The sequence below is a fragment of the Pleurodeles waltl genome, chromosome 2_1 (assembly GCF_031143425.1).
Source record: "Pleurodeles waltl isolate 20211129_DDA chromosome 2_1, aPleWal1.hap1.20221129, whole genome shotgun sequence".
Taxonomy (NCBI): Eukaryota; Metazoa; Chordata; class Amphibia; order Caudata; family Salamandridae; genus Pleurodeles; species Pleurodeles waltl.
In genome coordinates, this window is record NC_090438.1 from 379,745,119 (window position 1) to 379,766,286 (window position 21,168).

Genomic DNA, 21,168 nt, shown 5'->3' on the forward strand with positions numbered 1-21,168 from the left:
GCTTCAGTTCTGCTCATAGTTAGATGGCATGATGCAAGGGAGCTTCAAGAACAATAAGCAAATGCACTACCATTCAAAGAGAAAAGCAAGCATCCACCAGCCTCAAAATCCTCTGGGTCCTATTCATCCAAATACTATACCTCTTGGTGTTTGAACTGGAACACCTTTCTCGAGTCAGGAGGAATTTTCTCGGCAGCAGAATGTAAATCTATCAGGGAAAGTCTGCTTCGTACCCCCTTCCATGCATCCATAGCAATATTAACTATACCTGTCAGCCGGATCTAGAATTTCTTGCATGTGGTTCTCTTAACTCTCAAGAAGACTTGGTCTCAAACCAGTGGGTGCTGCGGTTCATGGAATCTGTCACTGTCACTCCTTCCTTACGTGTACTGATGAGGGATACCCTTATGGCAAGCCACTCCAACAGAGAGACTGCTACAGTGATCTGAGAATTTGGGGCTATTGGAAAAGAGTCAACTTGAGTGTACAAAAGAACAAGAGGGTGCGGCTTCAAGAAGACATTTTTGTATTCTCCTCAGTCCTCTTCCTGCTGCTGCAGTAGAAGGGGGATGACTTATCTGTTCATAATCCATGCCTCTGCAGGCAAAACCAAAGGCTAGGATGTTTTGTGTCAGGCATCAACAAAGCCCTTTGGTCTGCCAGAAATACACCCTAAGATGGTGGACACCCCACTTGCTTTTGGAGGCCCGTTTTTGGGCATGATTCTAAAGGATATGCAGAGTAATTCGCCCAACACACTTGGCAGAGGTAGATTTACAGTGCTTGCCCCATTGCCTCTACTGACAGCTAATCTAATGCAGGAGGTCAAGGAAGGGAGTCAAAGGTCTAGTTTGGGTAGAAGTCTCTCTTGTGGGTCTGTACTATGGAGCACAAACGTAATTCTTCAAAATAGGAGGTGCCGTCATTCATCATGGCACATCAGGGTTCTATTCCGCTCATACAGTGGAAGGCAGTGGAGTTGAGAATGGACATTAAGGGGATGGAAGCTTGTGTCAACATGACCTACTGTAATAGGCTGCAGGCTTGTGCCCTAAATAGCCTGGATAACTGAGAATGGAAGTGGTTGTGATGCATTGGCCTTTAAAAAAGAGAACCCTAGACAGGCAGTAGTAAGCCTGGCTATTTGGGATGAGGAAATCTAATTTGGTGTGGATCACTAATTTGAGCATTCACCGAAACTCCAACATATACTATTCTGTACACCTGTGTTTGTTTAAAATCCTGAAAAGGAGAGGGCAATGGGATGCAAAAGGGTCAGGAAAGAGAACTATGACAAGAGGTGAGAAACATTTGTTATAACTGCAGAAAGTTAAAAAAAAATGTGTTTTTGCTGAAAGTTGTTTTAAAAACCAAGGACTGAGAAAAGGGCTTGGTAGGCAAAATGTGGCTGAGGACCCTACAGCCGCTCTTAAAGTTGGAAGCCTGCACCAGACTTCAATCTGTTTCAAAGACTCAAACTTGCTCCGGATGAGTTGCTATTGTTATTGGTGATGCCACACCCTGAGAGAAGGTAGTAGGTGCCAACTTATGTTGATTCCTGTGTCTTGTACAGGACTGATAAAAATGGACAACTTTGGTGACACAGATCACTTGGTCATATGAGTTTGTGGGTCAAGCGAAAACGTGGGCTGAGCAAAACAACAAAGGAGTATACACAGACTGAAAAATGGCTGTGGTAACAGCAGTGTCTAGTGAGAAACTGGTGCTGACTGGCAAAGGATCTTCGTTAGGAAATGGTATAAATTATATGTGTGGTTATTTCACTCAACCGTGAACAAGCAGAATAAGGGCCAGATGTAGCAAAATCGGAAATGGGATGCAAAAACCCTATTTCCGAATCGCAAATTGCGCCGCGAGCCATTACCGACTCGCAAAAATTGCGACCCGCAAATAGAAAGTCGCAATTTGCGAGTCGCAAACCAAATTAAATAGTCACTCGCAAATTGTGACTAGTCGCAAAAACCACATTTTGCACTTCCAATTTACCACTAACTCAGAGCAGGTGGTAACCAGAACCAAAGTATAAAAGGAGACCCAGAAGGCACCTGGGTTACTCAAGATGGCGGAGATATATGTGATAGCAAGGAGGAGGAGAGCCCACGCCGCACAGCAGATGAGGAGGAGCCAGAGACAGGAGAAGATATACAGAACCAGACAGACACTATTCCAACAAACTGAGGAGGAGATCTATGATAAATACAGACTCAGCAGTGCAGCAATATTAGAATTAATAGATCTACTCAATCCGCAGCTTCAACGCCAGAGTGTGCGTGGCAGCGCCATCCCTACACATGTGCAAGTGCTATGCTCACTGCACCTCTTGGCCTCGGGTAGCTATCAGGGGGTCATTGCTGTGGCAGGTGGGGTATCCCAAAGTGCACTCTCATGGTTCTTCAGATCATTCCTAGATGCCATACTCACACACATGTCCAGATACATATACCTACCCAGGAATGAGGCAGAAATCAACAGCACCAAGTTGGAATTCTACAGGATTGCCAACTTCCCTCATGTAATAGGGTGTGTAGATGGGACACATATACAAATATGCCCTCCTGCAAATCTGGAATATCTGTTCCGCAACCGGAAGTGTACCCACTCACTGAACATCCAGGTGGTATGTGACGCCCATTATGTTATAACTGACATGGTAGCCAAATTTCCAGGGAGTACACATGACTCTTACATTTTCAGGCACAGTGGGATACACCAAGGCCTAGAATGTGGGGAGTTTGGAGACGGATATCTCCTAGGTATAGCTGAATACACCTTGCAGACATACACACAGGTCAATGTGGAACCCATCCATGCCCAGTTAACATTGTTCATTTTTGCCAAACAGGTGACAGTGCATATGCACTACGACCATGGATACTTACCCCGTACTTAACACCCAGCAATGAGACAGAGAGGCGATACAACAGTGCACATAGGAGGACCCGAAATGTTATAGAGAGGACCTTTGGACTGTTGAAGGCAAGATTCAGATGCCTCCACAGAAGTGGCGGTGCCCTCCAGTATGCCCCAATAACAGCATTCAAGATCGTTGGCGCATGCGCTATACTGCACAACATTGCCACCAGACGTGGGCTACATCTCACCCCTGAAGACCCAGATTCGGAGGATGACGAGCAAGAGCTACCACATCGCCATCATGGGGATAGAAGCATTGCAAATCAAGGCAGACAGACGGGACCACATTGCAAACCAATACTTTGGAAGGTACATGCTAACTGTCACCACACACACTAATGTCACACACAAAGAGCCCAGGTGTGAAGTGGAACAAACAAGAACTTTAATGAAGTGAACCAAAAAACTATAGAAATGAACTATTGATCAGGGGCTATTAAAGTCCACCTGCTATAAGGACACATTAACCTCATGTGCCTCCATTGTTTGTTAGTGCGTAGCTCACATCCTACGCCTGGGACGCCCAGCATGGCTGGTGCCTGGAGCGTCTGCAGATCCCTGCCGTGCACTTCCACTACGCAAGACCCTGGTGTCTGTGGCAGAAGCACTACTGACAGTAGGGCCCTCCTCACTGTCTTGCAGCGTCTCTGCCGCGCCCCTAGCCACCTGTCGTGCCTCCATCATGTCCACAGCGTGACTTATCCGTCCCAGGCCGCGAGCCACATCGCTGGCAAAGTGGCACATGTCGACCTGTAGACTGACTGTGAGATGGGACAGCCCTGTGGTATTCACAGCCAGGCAGACGATGGAGGCAGCCATGCGGTCTAGTCTGTGGATTAGTTGGCGGTCACGGCGCCTTGCACTCTCTCTCTCCGTAACTAGTTCAGTCACTAGTTGTCTGATGGAGAGCGCAAGATCACCTACATTACTGTTAAGGTTTTGTAGCTCTGTGTGGACCTGTGCCAGCCCTGTTGTCTGATTCCTCTCCATTCGCCGCATGGCCCCTGATATCAGTCTCATTTGCTTTGTCTGCAGGCGCTGACCTTGGATGAGTGCTGCCTCTGCGGCGGACATAGAGGAGTCCCCTACATCTCCCTGGGACACTGCAGGGACAAGGACACATCGCCTGCGATGCGGTGGAGCATCTGTGTCCTGTTGGCTGCCACTGTGGCTGGGACCAGGTGCTGGGTCTATCTCCACTATGGCCACTGGTGCATCTGGAGGGGACTGTGGTCGGGTGGTGCAGGTCCCTGTGGTGGCTGCTCCTGGGCCCTGTGCTGCCTGGTGGCTGACCTCTGCACCCTGGACGGTGTGGCTGGAGGTGGTGTCTTGTGGGAGACCTGTGGGACATAGGGAACACACTTTCAGTATCTACCATCTGTTGTATGCTTCCTAATAAACTGTTGCCTATCAGCTGCCTACTGGGCTACATTGCCCATAATGCACTATTCTGGTGGTTGCTACTCTGAAATGGAGCTATTTTGGTTGTGCATGCTGCTGTGTACTAGGTCGGTGGGGTATGGGTATGGCAGATATGGGTGTACATGCATGTTTCATGGTACTCACTGGTTGATGGTCCTGGAGCTGACGTGTCCAGCTCTCCTATTCCAGACACTGCATCTGGCTCCAGGGTCTCTTGCACTCTTTCCTCCATGGGTGTGGGTGGTGGGACGGTAGATGGGCCTCCTCCAGTGCCCCTCATCTCCCAGAGGCGCTCTGCCACACTCTTCTTGGTCCTGGAGCACAGGTCATACCATCTTTTTTTAAGTTCGTCTATGCTCCTGTGGCTCACCCCCATTGAATTCACCTTCTCCTGGATTTCCGTCCAAATCCTCCTTTTCTCCAACTCAGGCACACTGAGGGCTGTTCTTCCAAAAAGTTGATCATGGTGCTGCCAGCATTCATCCGTCAGCACCTGCAGTTCCTTTTCAGAAAATTGGATTTTCCGCTTTCTGGCTGATTCCTCCATTGTTGCTGCTGTTCCTCCTGTTGGCTGTTCAGCAGTTGGAAATGGGTGTGGTCCTCCCTCCTCCCAGGTGTATTTGTAAACTTCCTGGCTGTGATGTCATCATCAAGAGCCAGGAAGTGTTTTCCAGAGTGTTCTGCTGCACCTGCATGCAATTTGCGGCACAGTCGCAATTTGCGACACCCACTCGCAATTTGCGTGTTCGTTTTTAGCGAGGTCGAAAAAAGCGACCTCGCAAACAGCGGACTCGCAATCTGCGGTGTGACTTCATTTGCTAGTCACAAAATGAAGTCGCTTCTTCTTGCTGGATACCTGTTTGCAGGTCGGAAATTGCGAGTCGCAAAGAATCGCAATTTTTTTCCTACCTACATCTGGCCCTTAGTTACTTATCTTCTTATAAAGACATATTCTAGTTGCAGATTCCTTCACTTTGAATCCCCACTCCTACCCCCCCAAGCGTCCGCTTGATCCGAAGAATTTTCTAAGCCATACCCCTGCGTGGCATTAGTTGGCGCTGATCAGCTCCACCCACATCAGAGATGACGTTGCGGGTCCTGTATAGGCATCACCCCCAGTGCGCTGACGTCTGTTTCTTTTCACAATCTTCAGCACCAGAAGCGCAGAGCCATGAAGAACACGGACTACTGGTGAGTCAATACTAAGGCCCTGAAAGGGGCGTCTCTGTCCCTAGAAATCAGTCGCAGAGGGGGGAGGACGGGTGGGTCAGTATGGAATCTGCAACTAGAATATGTCTCTACCAGATAAGGCTGTAGCAACGGTAAGTAACGTGTTCATCTGAATGAGACTTCTAGCTGAAGATTCCTTACCTTTGAATAGATACCCAAGCAATACCATTCACAGAGGTGGGTCTGTGAACCAAGATCATACTAGAAATTCCTGCAGGACCAAATGGGCAAAGTACCCATCCCTACAGACCTGACAGTTTGGTGAGCTTGTACAGAGAAGGACTTGAACTTTGCATGCTAACGCAGTGGCTGCAGCTGTAGCTTGAGTAGCATGAGCACCCAAATCCTCAGGGGACTGCTTTTTGGCGAGTGTGTAGCAGATCTTAATGCAGAGTACGACCCATCTGGAGATAGTACACCTTTGCAGTTCCTGACGTTTGTTTGCAATCACATAACCGACAAAGAGTTGCCCTCCTGGGATAAACCGGTTTTCACCGGTCCCTGCCCTGGCGCGAAACTGGACAAAGGAAAGGGGTGTGACCACTCCCCTTTCCATCACCATTCTAGGGGTGGTGCCCAGAGCTCCTCCAAGTGGCCACTCAATTATGTCATCTTGAATCCAAGGTGGGCAGAGGGCCCCTGGGAGCATCTGGGTGGTCAGGTAGGTGACATCACAGTCCCTTACTGATATGTGGTCACCCTGCTAGGTGACCAATCCCCCTTCCTGGACTATTTAGGGTCTTCCTCTTGGGTGGGTCCTCAGATTCGATGTGCAAGATTCCATCAGGACTCCTCTGCATCGTTTACTTCATTTTCTGCCCACTAGGACTGCAACTGGACCCTCCAGGAACCAACAGTCTGCAACTCCAGGGACAACTCCGACCTGCAACATTGTATCTCAGGCTAAATCCAGCAACTGCAACATTTCCCTGACTGTGTATCCTCTGAGGGCGACGAGTATTCAGACTGCACAATAAGTAGGAAGGAATCTCTCTTGGAGTGAAGGAGTCACTCCCCTGCATCTGCAGGCACCAATTGCAACGATGACCGGCTGCATGGATCTTCTCTCCTCCGGAGCTGCGTGGATCCTGCATCACAGGTGGTAGTCTGGAGTGGTCCCCTTGGTCCTCTCTACCAGCTGTCCAACTTGGGAGACGGTAAGCCCTTGCCTCTCCTTGCAGGGCAGTACCCCTGTGCACAGCGACTCTTGCAGGTACCAAGGTTTGTTTGTTCCTCCTGCAAGGGACCTTCAGGCTACATGTAGTCCCGGCCCCAGCACTCCTTCCTAGAAAGCACAGTCTCCTGTCTCCTGTCTGCTGCTCCAGCAACGATTCAATCAATAAAGGATTTGTATAGCACTGCTAGGGTAGGGTCTCAAGGCGCTGTTCAGGTGTGCTGAGTGGGCCTAACTGCGACTCCTGTGCCTGCTGCCAGTGGGCTGCCTGTTGGGGCTGCCTCCTCTTCTTGTGACTCTCCCAGCTGCTGAGGGTCACCCTGGGCTCCCGTCCTTGGGTCGCGTCCCCTGTAGCTTGCTGGTCCTCTTCAACCTTGCAAACCTTCTCTGTCTCTTGCATTTGCCAAGGCCTGTTGGTGGTTTCCCGGCACCACTAACCGACTGCATCTCGACCGCCGACGTGGGGCATCACTTGCATTATTTCTGGGACTGCTCTTCAACTCCTGTGCTGCACAGCTGACCTTCTTCTTCCACAGTCGACCTGGCCCTGCATCCACAGAAGGGTGGGTAATGGCTCCTGCCACAGCCGGACACCCCAACTCAAAGTGGACTTGGTCCCCTTCTTTTGCAGGTCCTCTTCTGTCAGGATCCACTTTTGTTTTCTTCCAGTGTTGTCTGGGTCTTGCACATTCCTTTTCCAAAGTTCTCCTGTGGGTTTGGGGAAAAAATAGGTACTTACCTCTTCTCTCCTGGTCGCTGGAGGGCACCCTGGTACTTATCTTTTGGGGTTTGACTTCCTCCAGCTCCCTCCTACTGATTCCACTTCCTTGGGTGGGGGACTGTCTTTCACATTCCACTTACTTAGTATATGGTTTGTTCTCCCCCTACGGCCTTCACTATTTACCACTTTGTTTACTATTTGCTACTGCTTTCTTTGCTAATCACTGACTTTCGGTGTTTACATACATAATAGTGTGTTTACTTACCTCCTATTGGCCCATAGCTAAAGGGTTAGCGTGTAACTTTGCAATCGCTAAATGTGCGACCAAGCTTTACCACAGCAAAACGCACTTTAACGTTTCTACTATCAGAACATGTAAAATTACATGCTCTGCCTGTGGAATATGTGGCATCCTTCTTTAAGACTCAACAGGCCTGCAAGAGTGGTGACTTACACATTTACCAGTGAGAAGTCTGGCTTTGCTATTGCTTTAAATGGCAAAGTCAGATCAGCAGTTAAAATTGTTCTTCCAGCCCCCAAAAGGCAGACTGGGAGTTTAATTTTATTTGAATCCCACCCAGGGTGGCACGACCAGTGCTGCAATCCCTGGGAGAACCCTCTAACTTACAGGCCATGGGTATCATTTACTAGAGACTAACAAGTAAGCTAGCTCAGCCATTTGAATAAAAGCAAACTCGACATACGCACAAAGACTGAGGTCTGGCTAGTAGGTCTCAGTTAATTCCGTGTCAAAAACCAGCAGCATCAATCGAAAAACTTGAGTGCCCATAGAAAAAGATGCACTTCCTAACAGTCTGCTAATAAGGCTAGACCTGGTGAAGCAGCAAGAGGCACTGTAGTGTATGCAAAGTAAAGGAAGATCCTAGCCACAGAGAAGGAAGACTGCCATGAGGCTTGGTCCATGAATTTGACAGGGAACTCCATGATCCACAACTTGAAGGAAGCTATGACAGGAGAGAGGACATGGGACACTTCAATAAGCCATGGGGCGTCAGTGCTAAATGGCTGGGAGAAAACCTAATAAGCAAACACTTCTTATGGTGTTGGGACAGGAATGTTCATTGCAGGTTAAACTGGCACGCACACCTGCCCTGAGTGCAGTACTGTAGGAAGCTGGTCTGGTGCGTATTGAGCATCTGTGGCGTTATCACCTTATACCAGGTCCAGGTATCCCCTATTAGTGAGGTGTAGCCAATGTTAGGAAGCCAGGGCTCTCTAGAGGTAGCTGTGGATGAGCAGCCCTGACTTATCTAGGAGACATGCAAAGCTTATGCAATACCACTACAGTCACACAGCACTTACACATGAAAGAACGACACAGTGTTAGAAAAATGAAGGCACTTTATTATAGTAACACAAATACTAAAACACTGACTAGGCAATCCCCCAACTGAAGGTAAGTAAACACACTATTATATACACATTAACAAACAGCAAATAGCATAGAAAGCGATAGGCATTGGTAAAAGCTATCGAAAATAGTGAGGGCCCTAGAGGAGTTTCAAACAAGGGTGGCACAATACATGCTGCAGCCCATGGGAAACCCCTGGTGCCCCAATGCCCTGGGTACCTAAGTACCATATACTAGGGACTTATAAGGGGCATCATTATGCCAATTATGGGGTGTGCCAAGTCCTAAGCAACCAAATTTCACTTTCACAGTGGCAGGGCCTGCCCTTTTGCATGTGCACAATTACTGCTTCTGGAAGGCTAGGGACAGCCAGGTGCAAAGATTTCACAGTTCATTGTGCCCTTGTTTTGGATACTCCTGTTTTGAGCCAGCATCACTGATTTCTGCTGTGACAGACATCACTTTACACGAAGGCTGTGTCTGGGAGACAGCCAGAAGAATAAGTTATTTACCCTTCTGTAACACTCTTTCTGGTAGAGAATATCTAGCTGCAGATTCCTCACCTTTTGAAAATTCTCCAAGTGCCAGACTGGATTTGGAAACGTTTACATAGTACCTCTGCACGGCAGAAGGTGGCGTCATGGGGCTCCGCACTGACACAGTTCTTCTACAGGCCTGTATACGCACCATTTCTGGGAGTTGACATCAGTTGCTTTTGAGACTTTCTGCGCCCCGAGACATGGAGCCACAAAAGCAAATTGTCAGACCAGAGTGCAGACTCCTAGTGTTGCTATTAAAGGGTAGAGCCCAATCACAAAACGGGAAGGATGGGTGGGTCGGGTAGGGAATCTGCAGCTTGATAGAGTTTCTACCACATAGAATGTAACTGAAGGTAAGTAGCTTGTTCTTCAGACAGAGGCTTCTAACCACAGATTCCTCAGCTATTGAATAGAGATGTACCTCACTGAAGGTGGGCTGTGAATGGACTCAAACCAAACAGTCCTGTAGGACCGAGCAGGCAAAGTGCTCTGATTGGCGTACCCCGCTATCCAGACAATAGTGCTTTGTAAACATATGAAGTGACACCCACGTAGCCGCCTGGCAGATGTCTTCGATAGGGACTCCATGTGCTAATGCAGCGGTAGCAGCTTTGGTCTCATTAGAATGAGCATGCAGTCCGTCCAGAGGCTGCTTTTTAGCCAGTGCATAGCAGATCTTAATGCAGAACACAATCCAGTGGAGACTGTATGCTTCTGTACAACCATGCCTTTTTTCATTCTGCGAGCCCGACAAGGAGCTGATCGCCCACCTTGTTCTCTTTGGTACAACTGATATAGAAACTGATAGCTTTTTTAGGGACCAAGCGATGAAGTCTCTCCTCCTCCGTAGAGGGGGCAGCCTGAGCATAGAATACTGGCACAATGACGGTTTGATTGGCGTGGAACAGCATCACAAGTTTCAGTAGACAGGATGCCCTAGTACGCAGAACCAGCCTACTGGGGAAGAAAGTGGTGTATGGTGGAAGAATAAGAAGAGCCTGAAGCTCACTCACATGCTATGCCGAAGTGATGGCAACTAGGAACATGGTTTTGATGGTGAGGACCCATAAGGGACAGCTGTGGAGGGGCACGAATGGAATACTCATCTAATCAATAAGGACGAGGTTGAGGACCCATTGAGGCATCACAAAAGGAGAATAGGGGAACAGATGCACCAACACTTTCAAAACTCCACACACCTGGTGATTTAACCAAGGAAGGTTGATCAGGCCAGGTGGATCACCACCAAGAAAATCCCTTGGTAGTCCTGTCATCTCCAGAGGCCCAGGGCCTCCTGATGCAGGGTCTGTGACCCCACCCACCCTGTTTGTTGTGGTACCAAATGGCAGTGGTGCTGTCCGTGAGCACCTGTACCAGCCTGCCCTTGATAGATGGGAGGAAAGCCTTCAGTGCCAAGAGGATGGCCCTCACTTTCAAAAGCTTGATACAGAGCCAGGACTTTGGCACAGAACAGAAGCCTCTGATCTCAACCTTTCCCAAATACCCACCCCAGCCCAGAAGTGATGCATATGTCGCCACCGTCAGGAGGTGAAGGGAGGGGGGTCTGTCTCTGACCCTATCGCCGGCCAGTAACCACCACTGCAGATCTTTTGCAGTTTCCTCCAAAATCTGAACTTAGTCGGAGAGGTCCCCTTGATGTTGGGCTCATTGGCACTTAAGCTCCGACTGCAGAGCTTACATATGCCACCTGATGTGCTCGACCACCTGGAACGGAGGCCATCACTTCCAGTAGCCTCAGAGTTGACCTCACTGAAATCCATGACCAAGGTTCACAGATCAGGATCAGAGCCTAAATATTGTGGACTCTCTTTCGCAGGGGAAAGGCACAAAACTGGACAGTGTCCTGAACAGCACCAATAAAGGGGAGCATCTGAGAAGTAGTCAGGTGTGACTTCAGCACATTGATAGTGAGCCATTAAGATCACAGGAAGTTCAGGGTAGTCTAGATGTGGTGAGGACTGACTAGGGAAAGGCCGCCTTAATAGCAAGTCATCGAGGCAGGGGAAGACTGGCACCCCTACCCTCCAAAGGTGTGCTTTTACCACCGCCATCACTTTTGTGACACCTTAAGGGTGCTGGTAATACCAAAGGAAAGGACAGCAAACTGAAAGTGCTCCATCTGTCCCACCTTGAAACTCAGTTAGCACCAATGGGCCAGCAGGATGGATATGTGGAACTAGGCAACCTGCTAAAGTCCAACATCACCATCCAGTTTCCTGTGCTGAGGGCAGACAAGACTTGGGCGGCAATAAGCATTTTGATTTCTCCTTCTGGAAGGTGGTGTTGAGAGGGCGCAGATCTACAATAGGCTAAAGGCCTCAGCCCTTCTTTGGCATTAGAAAGTAGCAGGAATAACAACCACAGCCTAATTCTGCACACGCACCTTCTCAACATTCCCTTTGGCAAAAGGGATTGCACTTCCTGCTCCAAAATTGAGAGATCGTCCTTCGCCAGTCACTGGGTGAATGGAGGAAGGTGCGGCAGGTCCAAAATGAAGAATAAAGCACAACTTTTGTGGACAATCTGCAGGATGCACATGACCAATGTGATCGCTTGCCAACTCACATAGAATCAGTGGATTGGGTGGCTGTGACCCTGCAATGGTTAACTAAAGAGGTTTGGCAGGTGGGGATCTATGGGGTGGGACTCATGGGTTGTTATGGCGGTGGACTGGGCTGCATGGGGACCTTGGTCACGGAGGCAGTGTGCACCTCGGCCTCTCCTGCAAAACTGCTGGAATCCCAGGACGGGACAGGCTGGTGGTAACTGATCGCAGCAACAGCCATGAAAAGAACGGTGGCATTGCTGTTGCTGACGAGGCTCAGCAGAGAAGCCCAGAGAGCCAACGGTAGCCCTACTTTCCTGGAAGCATTCAAGAGCAGAGTCAGCTTTGTCCCTAACAGGTGACTCTGATTGAACAAGAGATGGGATTGTAATGGCCCAACAAAATGGAGGCTTGATCGCAGGGCTAAACTGGCTGAAAAGAAGAGTTATTTTCCAAAGGTCTCCACTTGCTTTCATTCTCTGTCAGAGGGAATGATTTTAAAACTGTTGGGTTTGCTCTGGCTGGTGGAAACCTGCTCCACAAGGTTCTCTGAAGAAAGGTACTGTGACAAAAAGGTCGGGTCGCCTGGGGCACGGCGATGGCATCTGACAATCTGTCTGTTGCTTGTGGGCCAGTAAAAGGGTTAACCCAAGCCGCCTAGGAGGGTGGATGTCAGGGCCTTATTGAAGGGGAGGAGGGCCTTAGAAGTAGTCAAAAAGTGCCGAGAAGTAGAAGGATGTCTGCACATTCATTTTCACCTCCATGGTGTGGAGCTGGAGATCAACACTTCTGCTGCCCTACACAACACCATAGCATAGGAGAGGGGCAGATCAGAGCAGCCTTGGGAGGTACCTAGTCCACCCGACACCTGCAAGTCCTCATATCAATTGACCTCACCATAAAGCTTAGTGAAATCATCACCCAGGTCATAGTCATTGCCAGCATCAATGTCGAAGAGAGAATGCAATGAATGTTTCCGGTCACATGGAAGTTGAAGTGCAGGGACTGGCACCTCGTGCAGATTCGGGTGCGGTGCTAGTCAGAGTTGGATCAGTGTCTCAGGGGACATTTGGAACAGCCTCCTGAGAAGGCAAGTTTGAAATAGGCATAGATGTACCTGGATCTCATGTGGTTTTGGGCACCAGGGGTGATGGACCTGGAGCAAAGGGGTGGAAGTGGCTCAGAGGGTCCAGCTGGTGCCATGAGCGAATCTGTGGTGGTCCAGGTGGAGGGCCGCTCAGCTCCATGCGGCCCTTAGGTGTGCCAGAGGGAGTCAGTAGAAATCCAAAGATCCAGGTCATGGCTGTACTCTTTGATCTGGTGCAGCAAGGATGAAGGCCCCGGAAACTGGGGTTGTGCCGGAACAAGCTGCAGAATCACCTCGGCAGTCAGCTCTGAGAGTGTGGGAGTGAAATGGTTGGCGCCACCCCCATTCTTGGTCAGGGGAGAGGGAATGGTGTGAATGAGCGGAACTCCGCTCCAACTTCTTATGTTTTTTTATGCTTACCAGAGGACTTGGAATGCTATAAGGTGAGGCTCTGCCAACTCTGGAAGAAGGGCCTGGATCAAGCCTAGGGCTTGGAGTGCTCCCGATGCTGTGCCTTCTTGTGCTTGGTGACAAAGTTTCACCTCTCGCTCCCTGATGGCCTTCAGGTTCATCGATGCTCAGTCTCCACAGGTCTTAGAGTCAAGGCAGGACCCCAGACACCACAGGCACACCCGGTGAGGGTCTGTCACAGACATCTGCTTGCCACAATCCTTGCAGGGTATAAAAATTGTTGTCATAGGGGCTGACACACCTTGTACACTGAAAAATATCAAGGTAAGTGTCTCTGAGAGAAAGGAGAAGCTCCGGATCCACGTCTGACTGCGTGGAAAGAAAGGAAATTATGTCAGTGCACAGGAGTGGAGCCTACACGTCACTTCTGGGGCAAACCTCCGTCAGTCTGGAGCCAGACAGCGCCACCTTCCGACAGAATGAAGTGCTACAGAAAAGATTCCAGATACAGTTGGATGTCAGAGGAATAATCAAAAGGTGAGAAATCTGCGTCTAGAAGTCTCTATCAGAAAGTGATATTTGGAAGTGAACTAACTCATTTTTGTTCTGAAATCTTAAATAACTTACACTTTTGACATTTTTATACAGTACCTGGTTATCAGACAGGTATTAAAATGATTCACAGTTTACATAATTAAATAGAGGAACACCAACACATAGGAGGTTAACAGGACCACATCTCCTCTCTGGAAAACAAGAATAAAAGTGAGGACAATCAACCCTACTGACCAGGAAAAGGAGTGAGAGCTTCACAAAGTAATTGAAGGACTGCTGTGTGACAGAGGGATACTGATATGACAACCTGTGTCCGAGAGTTGACGGGACATCACATAAAGTCTGGACTTTCTGCTGGAGAAGTTGAGGGTCTGTCTAGAATCTAGAAGCCTGACAGAAAGGGAAGGAGAGTGCCTGGCGCAGAGGAAAGAAGACAGTAGTCCAGAAGGAGAAGATCAGTGTGTTCCTGATGACAGGAATACCCATTGGAAACTGACAGTCAAACAAAAGCTAGGAGTAACTAGTGTTGTGAAGTGGTCACCTGGTCTCCCCACACTGTTCCTTTCAAGCACCTGTCTGCACCCAGCCTAGGAAACCGATACTGCTGAAGACAATTGTATGAGCCTGCTGCGCTGAATCCACTCAGCAGCCAGTTTTGAGTGAGGTCACTGCAAGGGCCTCAGTTACGGAGCTGATGCCACAGGAGCAGCAACCCTGTTCAGTCATGCCTGCACCACCAGAACTACATCTACAAAGAGCAGGTAAAAGCGGAGCTGAAAAGTGAATGGATCAAGAAACTGAAAGCAACAAAGAATCCTGCTGTACGAACTTAAGACTTTTGCCAGGTGAACTTGAATTGGTGAACGCTTTTTGAACTCATTTAAGAAACTACCCAGTGGGGTATTTTTGAGTGTCCTGCACCTCTACCCCATTAATGCTTACACTCATGTTACACACAAAGGTCTATAAACACTGGAAAACTCCTTTAGCGAGTAAAGGGTAACCAAGGGGGTAGCACCTCAGTATAGATCATAAATGAGGGCATAAGCCTTTTACTGAAAACCATATTGAACTATGAGGTATTTTGTTTTGGTATGAGATTAAAGGACTTTATTTTAACTAAAAGATAAACACGGGGCTCAACAATATGTTATTTGTCTGTTGACTGTTGAGTTCTAAGCTCTTGTTCCCCACACCACTTCCCTTAGAAGCTTTTAAATGCCCCACCTCGCTACCCTGAGTGCTAAGTTAGAAAGGGTGTCATTGGTCCAGTCTTCACAGCTACAGTGTCATAGACCCCAAGACATCAGTGGCGAACAACTTCAACCACCATGGGTAGGCCCCAGTAGCCCATTTCTGGATCAAAGTGAAACTGTTCAATAGTTAAAGGCGTATAAGAGCAGGGAAAGTGGCTGAAGGTAAAGTTTTCCCTCCACTAAATGAGCAATGTTACCAAGCAACATCCCAAAAGAAGTTGCCAGAAGGTATCTCCATATGGCAGAAAGGACTACTTTAGCTGTAAATCGAGATGTCTGCTGAGCACCATGTATCTCAGGGCTTTTTTTTTGGACAAAATCAAAGATGACCTGAAAATAAGGAGATTCAAATATGCTTTTACAGACCTTCAATGTAGAGGATCTCATAGTCCTTAGACAAATGTGTTACTTGCCTTTAGTAATGCTCTTTCTGATAGATAATTTTAAAAGCAGACTCCTTGCCTTGTGGATATCTCCAAGCACCACACTGGATCTGGAAACTAAGAAAATTGATCATGTGCTTTGGCAAGTGGCACCATCTGCATCAGTTGCTACTCTATCCTGACTCCAGCAAGGACTATACATAGCAGCTTATATTCACCATCCCACAGTGCTGAAATCAAGTTATTCTTTGTACTTTTCCACGCCCTCAGAGGCAGAGTATGGCAGAGAGACTGAAATGAGTTAGCAGAGTGTAATCTTGGAATCTTATTAATAACCGAAAGTCCACACCACAGAATGAAAAGGAGACAGACTATCACAAAGGTTCAGTAACTTATTCTTCTGATGGATATTTTTAATCACAGATTCCTCACCTTATGAATTGACACCAAAGAAATATTTGAGTGGAAGTGTGTCTGAGGAGTGGACTTTACACCAGAAAGTCCTCCAGGATGAACAGGCAAAATAACCCTGAAGACTTGAGAATCAATAAAGCAGTGCCTGGATAAATTATGAATGGATGACCACATGGCTCCTAGGCGGGTGTCAAAAACAAGAACAACCTGGGCTGAGGCTGTAGTTGCAGCGTCTGCCCTAGAGGAATGAGGACTAAAGCCCACAGGAGTATCCACTCACAACAAGCATATCAGAGTTTGATTAAAAGGATTATCCATTGTGATAAGGTCTGTTCCTTCTCAAATGGTATGTGACCTCTCGCTGGAACAAATGGATGTAGAAGAGCACTGTTTGTTGTTCTAGTGCTTTTTTCTTTGACAAGTTCATTGACTTTAATTTGGACATAATTAAAAGACGAGGAACAACTTTGCAACATGGAGCAGGCATGATGCAGTTCCCTGTTCTCAGCACCAGAGAGTATGGTTTCCTGATCCTTGATGGCCCCAGGGAGCATTTATCACAGAAACTAGAATCATGCTTGGCTCCAAGTAACCAAATACAGACCTTATGCAGGTCTATACTTGACATCTTATTGCGACATGCATCGCCTGAAAACTGTCATTTTTGGGGGAGATATCCCTTCACACTGCCAAAAATATTTGCTTCAACAAACTTTGGTTTAAAAAAAAAAAAAGACTAAGGGGGTCATTACAACCCTGGCGGTCAGGGCTGTTATGACGGAAGCACCCCCAACAGGCTGGCGGTGCTTCCCAGGTCATTACGACCGTCCGCCACTGTCGCACCGCCAGGGCCGGCGGTTTCCCGCCACAATGGCCCCGGCGGTAGTAATCCGCCAGGGCAACGCTGCTAGCAGCGCTGCCCAGGGGATTATGAGTCCCCGTACCGCCAGCCTTTTCTTGGCGGTTTGAACCGCCAGGAAAAGGCTGGCGGTACGGGGAGTCGCGGGGCCCCTGGGGGACCCGTGCAGCTTTTCACTGTCTGCTCTGCAGACAGTGAAAAGCGCGACGGGTGCAACTGCACCCATCGCACGGCCGCAACACCGCCGGCTCCATTTGGAGCTGGCTCCTGTGTTGCGGCTGAGATCCCTGCTGGGCCGGCAGGCGGAAACTAGGTGTCCACCCTCCGGCCCAGCGGGGATCTCCAAATGGCCGCGGCGGGGGTGTAGCTGCATTGGCGGCCGCCCGGCGGTCCGATCCGCCCGCCAAGGTCGTAATGAGGACCTAAATCTGTTGGAGCAAAGCTCCTGTTCGGAGTTTACGGCCTTCGAAAAAGAGGAACTGGCATCACCGCACAGGGATAGCACCCTTCTGCAGCTCAGTGTGGTTTTGTCCGAAGGAGGAAGGAAGCTGTGACTAAAACCGATGGTGCCAGGTTTGAAAAGGCAGGAGGAGCTGCACAAGTTTCCAGATCCAGACTGGCAACTAGGGAGACCTACGACATGAGGAATTTGGAGTTGGAACTTTGTGTCAGAAAGGATGATTATTGTAGTTTTTTTTATTTATTGGCTGTCCACATCATGGAAAGTCAGAATGATTTGAAGAAAAGCAGGCTTTCTTGCCATTTGAAAATAAAGCAATATGTATTACATACTTCTATGCCCATGCACCGGTTGAAACTGAAGATATTTAAAGGTGTTTACTTCAGCAAATTTATAGAATAAACAGTACAAGTGAAGAGTAGAGTTTTGTAACACATAGTAATGTGGTTTAAAGGGTTAAGGAATTTAATATGTTTCTGTTTGACAAACATCCTTAACGTGTTTTATGTTGGACAAATATTTTAGAAATAAAGTAGGGGCTGTAATAACAAGAACATATATCTATATCCAGAACCAGGCAAACAATAATCTTATACTTAAAAATACATAGTGCCTGATTCAGAGTTTGGCTGCGTCATTACTCCGTCACTATGGTGACCGATATCCCGTCCACCACATATAACTCCCACAGAATATAATGGGAATAATATTTCAGCGGACAGGTAAAAACACCTCCGCCAAACTCAAAATCAGGCCCACATTAATTTGCTAGGCGATTGGTTTTCCTCGCAACTAAGGAAATACGCAAACAGCTTGGCACAGCTCTCCAATCTCACTGACCATAACTCACAACTCAATAAAGGAAAGCAAACAAACGTTTAAGAAGTCCTAATTCAGACAAAAGTGTTATGACATATTATTGCAGAATGTGCACTACACAAATAGTAATTAACAATAACAACATTAGCTTCAACCTCAGTCACTTGCCAGAATGCATCTTTTTAACTGAACCCCATTATCCAAGTAAACATACCTTTACATCCTCATCTGTGTTGTCCCCAAGGTGCTTAGTTTTGAATTTGCGTTTTCCACATGGTTTATCCAGGCCTGGAAGAATGGCACAGTCCTCCGGTTCCTCCTTAAAAAAGTGTCTCTGTAGTTCTTGCGGGAAGGGGGGCAGCCTGCTCCTCAACCACAGGTTTGAAGTACCCAGAACCGGAGATCGTCTCCTCTTCTTCAATTTGGTATCTGAGACTTACAATTTAAAATAAAAAAAGACATTTACCAATATGATAAACAGAAAATGTAAACATATGAATGAGTAGCAATCAGGTACGGAAAAAAATCTTCAAAACAAATAGATATTAAGCAGCCTGTCTGTGTATGAAGATAGACAATTTTGACTTTGAATTTCCTCAGTGGTCAGACAAACGTTTCTGGCAAGGAACTCAACAACAAACTATTCGAGGATGTTCACTCACAAATAAATATCACTGTCAGCAATAGCACAACACAGAAAATGAAATTCCTCTATTATATACTAGGAACATATCTCTCCCCAAGCTGTTTTTGGTTCTGAGGTCCTATCCCCCAGGACCCAAAGTATTTTTAAAGGGGGGGGGGGGGGGGGGGGGTCACAGCCTCCCTCTTTGAGTTGCTTTCAGCCACAGGGACCCCATTCCTGCGTCCTAAAGTATTTTTTAAGGGTAGGTAGGGCTACGTGGCCTGCCTCCCTGTGCCTTTAAAAGGACCTGAAGGACCCCATCCCTCAGGGCTGACATTTTATACAAAAGGCCCTGGGAACCCCATTTCCTGGCTCATCCCGGGACACAAAAGCTTCCCTGGCCGAACCAGTGCAGGTAGGGAAACATGTTTCTGCCCTTCTGGTGGGAGCATTTTCAAATCTTCTACAAAATGGAAGCAAACAAAGTCTGCTCCCAGCCAGCGGGAGCTTCAAAAAGCACTGATGCAGTCAGGGAAACATGTGGGGAGCCAGCTGGGGGCCCTTGGGATCTCCATCCGTGGCTCTTAAAGTGTGACGGGTGCCCCAGGCACCAACTTATTTAAAACAGAGGCCCAGAGAGATGGGGTCCTTGAGGCCAAAATAGGCTTGGGGAGGGGGGTATATACAGCAGTAAGACTTTGACCCAAGCCTGGAAGTGCCAAAGTTTGTTGTCACATAAATATGAGAAAAATTGTGTTTTTTACTCTGGCTTTAATCTTCTAGGTATGGAAGGGGCATTCTAGGTAGGAAAACGTGATAAGATCCACAACAAGCAAACTATCATGGCCTGTCTGTTTCTCTAGGTTTCAGTAATGCTCAAGGTTGTTAGGGTTCCCTAGATGCCAGCTGACCGAATAGTGCCATCCACCATAGAAAGTGAAAGGAAGAAGATGAAAATTAGTTACTTACCTGTAACTGCAGTTCTCCAGTATTGGTATCTTTCATAGATTCACATGCTTGAATCATCCCCGTCGTCGAGGTGGGAGCCTCACGGTAAACTCAAATACATAAAGCAGTAAGTCAGTAAAAGTAAAACCAGTAGGCCCTAGAAGGCCTCATAGGGTATTTTACAGTCTATCCACCTTGTCCTGTGAAAAAGACCCAAACTTCAGTATCAACCAATCAGGATTCAGCCCCTCCCAAACACTCCCAACAGAGGCTGAATTCCCTCAGATTTTCTAGTAGGGGTGTGAAGTTTAATATCTGTATAATAGGGGAGCCTCTGAGGGGAGGAGGGTGGGTCGCATGTGAATCTATGAAAGATACCAATACTGGAGAACTGCAGTTACAGGTAAGTAACTAATTTTCTTCTCCAGTATTGTATCTTTAATAGATTCACATGCTTGAATCAGAATAACGAGCAGTAATGTTTTCTTAATTAGTGAATTACATTGACTGTAATTCTATCGTAATTTTATAAGTGATGTGATTCACATTAGTTCAGCTTTAAAAATCCACGTACATATCAATATATCTATATCCGTAAACATCCGAATAGAAGAGCAATAACAGGTGTGTGGCAGAAAATACTGACACAATTTGTGTTATTATTATGAAGATTACGACAAGTTAACGCAGTATAACAAAGTGAACAATCTGAAGCACAAAATTAGAGTAAAACACACTGTATCTATTAACGAGACTAAGAACCAATAACGAACATACCTCGAGTGTGGCGGTGGGATGTGTAAGAGGCTCACCTTAACGAAATAGATGCCTCAGCACTGCCTGTCCCACTGCTGTATCGTCATTGTTAGTTTCCTTGAGACAGTAATGCCTCGTAAATGTGTGCTGGCTGGACCATGTAGCTGCTCTACCGATGCTATGTAGTGGTACACCTGCAAAGAGTGCAGCTGAAGTGGCTACCGATCTTGTAGAGTGGGCTCTCACCTTGGTGTTGAGCGGTTTTCCTGCTTTTGAATGGCAGAATTGAATTGCAGGCCAATCCATCTAGCTATAGTCTGTTTGGACACCGCGTGCCCCTTTCTTGTTCCACCGAATGCTACAAATAATTGATCCGACTGGCGGATGTCTTGAGTTTTCTGTAGATAAAACTTTAAACATCTTTTAATATCAAGAGAGTGTAATGTTTTTTCCACTACTGTTTGCGGATTTGGAAAAAATGTTTTTAAGATGACTGGTTCATTTAAGTGAAACGTTGAAGGAACTTTCGGGATGAATTTAGGATTTGTTTGCAGGATGACACCTGAGTTTGTGAATTGGAGGAAAGGCTGTTTGACAGTGAAAGCCTGTATGTCACTGACTCTTTTTGTTGAAGTAA

General features: G+C 47.4%; 1 protein-coding gene across 7 annotated transcripts in view; it reads right to left on the minus strand.

Moving 5' to 3' along the window:
• The window catches only part of BCORL1 (BCL6 corepressor like 1), an 860,657-nt gene that overhangs the window by 211,357 nt on the left and 628,132 nt on the right, over positions 1-21,168 (minus strand). For all 7 annotated transcript variants that reach the window (XM_069212828.1, XM_069212837.1, XM_069212844.1 and 4 more), the window contains one exon: positions 18,417-18,637. In XM_069212828.1, coding sequence (XP_069068929.1) covers positions 18,417-18,637 — 221 coding nt within the window. The remainder of the gene's footprint in view (positions 1-18,416; positions 18,638-21,168) is intronic.